We start from the raw sequence: 7,177 nt of genomic DNA, 5'->3' as shown, positions 1-7,177 counted from the left end.
AAAAACTAGAATATTTTTAAAGATAGTTGTTCATTTTAATAAGACTTTTCCAATAAATAAGGCGGAGAATCTTGAATTCAAACTCCTTTCTAAAAGATGAGGTGATTGAAAGTAAGGCCACAAAATAAATCAATGATAGGTCTGAAAAGTAACAACAAAAAGCAAACAAGCAAAACCACCCAAATCCCATGTAAGTACATCTCCTAGTAGAGTGTAACTGTGCATACTTTTCGAAAAAACTAATACAGAAATTTTTTAAATATAAAAAGAAAAATAGAGAGGTGAACATTCCCATCACTTCTTTTTTTCTTTATCATGAGATTCATAACAGATAGTGTTTGTGTTTAGGTTATGTTGAAAAAAGCTATTTCTATTTTATCTGTTTAACAAACATTTATAAGGCATTTATTCGCAGTCAACTCTCACACATGTTAACTCACTTCTCATAACCACTGTGAGGTGAGCAAGGAAACGTTTAACAGCATGTAGGTTCAGTTCAGTCGCTTAGTCGTGTCCGATTCTTTGTGACCCCATGGACTGCAGCACGCCAGGCTTCCCTGTCCATCACCATCTCCCAGAGTTTGCTCCAACACCACAGTTCAAAAGCATCAATTCTTTGGTGCTCAGCTTTCTTTTCAGTCCAACTCTCACAACCATACATGACTACAGGAAAAAATACAGCTTTGACTATACAAACCTTTGTTGACAAAGTAATGTCTCTGCTTTTTAATATGCTGTCTAGGTTGGTCATAGCTTTCCTTCCAAGGAGTAAGCGTCTTTTAATTTCATGACTGCAGTCACCATCTGCAGTAATTTTGGAGCCCCCCAAAATAAAGTCTGTCACTGTTTCCATTGTTTCCCCATCTATCTGCCATGAAGTGACAGGACCGGATGCCATGATCTTAGTTTTCTGAATGTTGAGTTTTAAGCCAACTTCTTCCCTCTCCTCTTTCAGTTTCATCAAGAGGCTCTTTAGTTCTTCTTTGCTTTCTGCCATAAGGGTGGTGTTATCTGCGTATCGGAGGTTATTGATATTTTTCCTGGCAATCTTGATTCCAGCTTGTGCTTCCTCCAGCCCAGCATTTCACATGATGGACTCTGCATAGAAGTTAAATAAGCATATAAGTTAAATAAGCACAATATACAGCCTTGTGTGTAGGTAACAGATAGCAACGAAAGTGGCACCGCCGTAGGCTGGCTGCCTGAGGGTGTGAGTTATCACCCGCTGAGTTGGGCTGCCCTGAGCCCTGTTCCTAGATGCCTGTCCCTAGGCCAGGGGCCACTTTTTTCTTCTTTTCCCACTCTCATAGTATTCCACATCTCCAGGAGGTCTGAATCCAACCTGGAGCTTTTGTTCAGTTGCTAAGTTGTATCTAACTCTTTGCAATCCCATGGACTGCAGCACGCCAGGCTTCCCTGTCTTTCACCATCTCCCGGAGTTTGCTCAAACTCATGTCCATTGAATCTATGATGCCATCCAACCATCTCATCCTCTAGTGCCCCTTCTCCTCCTGCCCTCAATCTTTCCCAGCATGAGTCTTTTCCAATGAGTCGGCTTTTTACATCAGGTGACCAAAGTATTGGAGCTTCAGCATCAGTCCTTCCAGTGAATATTCAGGATTGATTTTCCTTAGAATTGACTGGTTTGATCTCCTTGCTGTCCAAGGGACTCTCAAGAGTCTTCTCCAACACTATAGCTTGAAAGCATTTTCAGCCAACCTGGATAACGACACTTAAACCTCTAGACTTCATGTTGAGTCAATGCAAGAACCCTAAAACGTCTGATGAAAAAATAGTAAAGGCATCAGGTGAAAAAACTGAAATTTTTGGTCAGAAAAGAGAGACATCAGTATTTCAAGAAAAAGGAGGACCAACACTGACAGTCCCCCATCAGTGAATGGAACAGGATTTTATGTGTGTTTTCATCTTTATTTCATCAGCACACATCCGTGCAAGGGTGCTATGCTTCAGAAAGCACTCTTTACTGTCCACGTGCTATTTTGTCCAAAGACAGACCAGAAGAGGAGACCCTGACCAGCTCGCCCATAGCTTCAGAGTGACCACCAATCCCGTATTCTCACACCAACTCTGAACACTTCTTACCTGGAAAAGGAGATGGGTCTCGAATTTTGAAAGTTCCAGTGTTGCTAAGAGAATATTGAGTTGAGAAGGACCCAAAACGGTAGGTCCTCCTCAACTTTCACTGAAATTAACCCAGAATTCAGCTTTTGACACTGATCCCAGTTCTCATGTATGAAATAAGCAAAATTGAATGTAGAGAGGCAGAGGATAGATAACTAAACAAAATCTACCTGCTTACTTCTCTTTAATTTCCCCGGTAAAGTAAAGAAAACTAAGTCTCTAAGACCATCTCCCCAGCCCTGTGGGGGTCTCTCCCCAGTGTCCCCAGAGCTCTCCCCTCTCTCTGCCCCGCGACCAGGGTGGCCTGAGACGCACAGCCCCCATCCGGGCTGGAGCCCCAGCGTGGCGGCGACTCACCGTTGCGTGGGGATTTGGGTACGGGGATGACACCCCAGTGCGCTGATTACGCTTGAGACGGGCGGGGCCGCCCCTTCCTTCCGGACCTGGGATTTCCCTGACCCCGGTGCTAGCAACTCCCATCCGATCAGGATAAAAGGGGTTCACCCGGCTCGGGGAGCCACAGAGCCAGCTCAGCCAGCGCTCCCGCCAGCCTTCCCGCAACAGACACAGACCCTCCGAGCTGAGACCCATGGCCCGAGCCGCGACCGCCGCCGCCCCCCGGCTCCTCCGCGCCGCGATGCTGCTCCTGCTCCTGGTGGCCGCCTGCCGGCGCGCGGCAGGTGAGACCCGGATCCCCAGGGCGGGACGGGGGTGGGTGGGTGCCCGTGAGGACAGCCCCTAACACACCCTGTCCTTCCCGCAGGGGCGCCCGTGGTCAACGAACTGCGATGCCAGTGCCTGCAGACCTTGCAGGGGATTCACTTCAAGAACATCCAGAGCGTGAAGGTGACGCCCCCCGGCCCCCACTGCGACCAAACCGAAGTCATGTAAGTGTCACTTCTGCTGCTGTCCTCCTTATCACCACCACCGTGCCGATGCCCTCACCCCCTCCCCCAAATGGACCTCCCATCTCACGTGGATTCTCCCTTCTCTCTGCAGAGCCACTCTCAAGACTGGTCAGGAAGTGTGTCTCAACCCCGCCGCCCCCATGGTTAAGAAAATCATCGATAAGATGCTAAACAAGTGAGTTGCGGTTTTTATTCATCGTGTGACTATAGTCGTTCTGCCTGCTGAAAGTTATATCAGAGAAACCTAGGATTTAGCTGAAGGAATGAAAAATCACAATTTCAGAATTAAATTTGCCATTTAGGTCATTAATCTGCTCTGATGCCGGAAAGACATTGCCAGTGCTTTCCATCGTGGCCCCTGATTCTCCCCATTAAAATGAATGTGGGTTAAACCGCTTTCATTAAAATTCACACTGGTGTTGGCTAGTTCAGTTCAGTCGCTCAGTGGTGTCCAACTCTTTGTGACCCCATGGACTGCAGCACACCAGGCCCCCCTGTCCATCACCAATTTCCGGAGTTTACCCAAACTCATGTCCCTTGAGTCTGTGATGCCATCCAACCATCTCATCCTTTGTCATCCCCTTCTGCCTTCAATCTTTCCCAGCCTCAGGGTCTTTTCAAATGAGTCAGCTCTTCCCATCAGGTGGCGGAAGGATTGGAGCTTCAACTTCAGCATCAAATAGAATTGGTTATTTGTAGCCAATAATACCTTGAATACTGCAGGCCCCACCTCCATTCCTGAATAAGAGTATCAGAGAGCCTAGAGGCATCTGCCACACAGGTGGCAGGCAGTAACCACCTGATGCCAGGCTGGGAAGACTGGACTCAGAAATCTCTGGAACCCAGGGAGAGGGAAAGGAGAAGAGTGCTGCTTCAGTCTTCTGGAGCAACTACTAAGGAAGACCTTTTCTTCTTGCAGGGCCAACTCCAACTGACCAGGTGGAAAACGGAGGCTCTTGGATGGCTGTTCCAGAAGTAGGCCCTGCCCCTACAGAAATCAAAGAGGGAAAAGAGGAATCACCAGCTCCTAAGGCCACCTGGATCAGGCTTAATATGTTCGAACATCTCTTAGGAGGGTTCTTCTACTTATTTACTTACTTATTTATTTATTTATGTGTTGCTTGGGTTTCAAAGATTCTATGTTAATATTTACATGTGACATGATTAAGGATGTGATCAAATCTACTTGCACATCCTATCATTATTGGCATTATTTATTTTCTGAAAAAAAAGTTTATTTAGTCCTGATTCTTACTGAGTTTGAAGTAGAAGGTTTGCAAATGTTTGCCAGTCATTAAATTAATATTTCTGAGGAGCCCACATTATGCTGGCCCTTGTGTCAGAAGCTGGAGGGTGGAAACAGATAGTGAACTCATTGTCGGGTGGGGGGATGCATGTTTTTGTAAATGTTTTTGTAAATGCATGTGTTTGTAAATGTTTAAAAGAATGTTTGTTATTTATTGAAATTTCACAGTATGTGGTCAGCATTTCTCATGTTGAAACCTTAAGAGCTGCAATGTTCTAAATACCCTTTGGACATTTTATGTCTTTCTTGTAAGGCACAATGCCTTGTTTCATGTTAATTATGCAGTGCTTTTCTATGTCTGAGAAAAGAGAAGTTTAAATATTTATTGATGTTTTTACAAAGAACATGAAAATAAAATATTTCAAACTAAACACTGTCCATTTCAATTTTTTCTGAGGAAAAAATTCTACCTTTACTGGATAAATCTGATTATTTACATCAACGTTTCTTAGCTTCTTTTTCTCCTCTTGGACCTTCATTTGCTACACAGATAAATCAATCTATAAATTATATTTAATTTCATCTGCTGATAGCTGTCACTCCCCTTGGCTCTCACCAACCCAAGAATGTGCTTTTCCAAACTGTACACTGGCCCCTTCCCCTTAGTGTGAGAGTCACTATAATATTATGAGAGCAATAATAATATATTGCTGTTTTTTATAAGGAGTTTCTTGCTCCCTTGCTACTCAAGTATACCTCTTTAAAAATTTCTTTTTTTTAAATTCTTGTAGCTATCTTTTTAAAAAATGTTACCTGTTCTTTATTAAAAAAAAAAAATTATTTATTTATTTGGCTGTCCTGGGTCTTAGTTTCGGCACGCAGGATCTTTTGTCTTCACTGCGGCATGTGGGCTCTAGTTCCCTGACCAGGGATGGAACCCTGGTCCCCCTTCACTTGGAGTGCAGAGTCTTAGCCACTGGATCACCAAGGAAGTTTCTCTTGTAGCTATCTTAAAAACAACCCTCATTTCATTGTTTTGGCTAAAGGATTTTTCAAACAACTATTAACAATTTAATGAAACTGGCAGTGAAATGATAATAAAGAGGATTTTTTTCTTCAGGACTCAAATATTTTGTGTCATCAATAGAAGCACAAAAAGTGAGTGGCTGATTAATCTATAAAAGATCTAATTGACATTTGGGTTCAGTTTTCTAACTTTCATTTATAAGTATCTCTGAGTTTGGGTTTCCTTGGTGGCTCAGATGGTAAAAAAAAATGTCACCAAAGAGTTTAAGGTTATCCCAACCCTTTACATCAGTTTATCAAATGCAGTAAAATGGTTTTAAGATTTGAATGTTAGTTACCACTTTTCAGCATGTTTTCCTCTCCTTATACTAGAGTAGGATCTCCAGTCAGTCAAGAGAACAGGTTTTTATGTCAGTTTATCTCCATTTAGCTATTTCCATGCCTCTAGAGCTTCCCCAGTGGCTCAGAGGTAAAGAATTCATCTGCCAGTGCAAGAGACAGAAGAGATGTGAGTTCAATCCCTGGGTCGACGATGCCCTGGAGTAAGAAATGGCAACCAGCTCCAGTATTCTTGCCTGGAGAAGTCCATGGACAGAGGAGCCTGGCAAGCTACAGTCCATGGGGTTGCAAAGAGTCCTACATGACTGAGCACAGCTCACACACACAGGTAGCAAGAAACAGCCTCTGTGAGGTTTGTTTCACACTTACAAAAGTTAAAAAATGATCATCTCTCCATAATTCCAATGTACTGATTATGAGATGAGAAGAAAGAAACTGTGAACTACAGAATAAATTAAAACCAATTGTCTAGATGCTCCATAAATGCTAGCATTTGTTCCCTAATCCTAAGTCAGAGGACATGGGAAAATGTTTACAAGTGTGACCCACTTGAGAGAGAGTTCAGTTAAGCCCTCACCCTTAAGACCAGTCCTTACCCTCAAACATGGACCTTGCTATACTGGCCACTTAGCACTTGTCGATATAGAACACAGCTCCGGAAAAGCAAAAAAGATGTTGCTATTCATGCGGTGAATAAAGACAACCATTTCAAAGACTCATATTTACTTCAGAGTAAATTCCAGCTCTATCAGTTGTAGACTGTGTGCTCTAGGGTAAGTTCCTGACCTAACCTTAATTTCCCTTCTACCCAGTAAAGGTAAAGACAGAACACTCTTTCTGAAGTTGTACAGGGATTTAAATGTTATCAGTGTCTCCAGGAATCTGCCATTGGTCCTCAAGGCCAACTCCGTGGGCATCATCTCAGCTTCAGGGCTGGATCAGATGGATATGCAGTGTAGTTTTGACATTGAATTTCCCGGGCAGTTCCCGTTGGAAGTATCACAGCAGGAAGTGAAGCGCAAAGCATGTGAGGCTGTGGTCACAGCATGAAGGAAGTGGGAAAAGAATATTACGTGCTATGTCACAACGTGGAGGGATCATCAGCCGGAAACAGCAATGGCAGCAGTGACTGAGATCTCCTGAGCAGTGTTACTAAATGAGCTAGAGCTAGAGAGGAGACAGTATGGTGTACCCCATTTTGTTATTGCGAATCTTTCTTTGTGAGTTTGTATCAAGAGATGTCCTCTTAGGTCTTCCAGAAGTAACTGGAGAAACACTGGGAGATGGCAGAGGTGGCAGACCTATGATGGCACAATGGGGGCCCATCCAGAATCACAGATGATGCTATTTCTCCTTTCTGGGACTTCTCATACAAATAACCAAGGGAAGGGCTTGTCCTATCTTTACTGTTGATGCCCCACTTGTATCCCCTCTGTTTACCGATGAGTTCTGAAGTCACAATGGGCAACATCTATACTTTTCTGGTGGCTTCCCAACTCAAGCTCCTCTCTCCTGC

The 7,177-nt window shown here is 43.8% G+C and overlaps 1 protein-coding gene across 1 annotated transcript; it reads left to right on the top strand.

The window, feature by feature from the left end:
• Positions 1-2,642: 2,642 nt before the first annotated feature.
• On the top strand, positions 2,643-4,662 carry LOC133058514 (growth-regulated protein homolog beta-like). Its single transcript, XM_061145213.1, has 4 exons — positions 2,643-2,822; positions 2,906-3,029; positions 3,142-3,225; positions 3,970-4,662. Exons 1-4 carry the CDS (start codon positions 2,732-2,734, stop codon positions 3,983-3,985), a joined length of 315 nt encoding a protein of 104 aa, XP_061001196.1. The 5' UTR covers positions 2,643-2,731; the 3' UTR covers positions 3,986-4,662.
• The last annotated feature ends 2,515 nt before the right edge of the window (positions 4,663-7,177 follow it).

The sequence above is a fragment of the Dama dama genome, chromosome 6, assembly GCF_033118175.1.
Source record: "Dama dama isolate Ldn47 chromosome 6, ASM3311817v1, whole genome shotgun sequence".
Taxonomy (NCBI): Eukaryota; Metazoa; Chordata; class Mammalia; order Artiodactyla; family Cervidae; genus Dama; species Dama dama.
The sequence above is the reverse complement of the archived record's forward strand: the minus strand, read 5'-3'. Positions and strand labels throughout refer to the sequence as shown.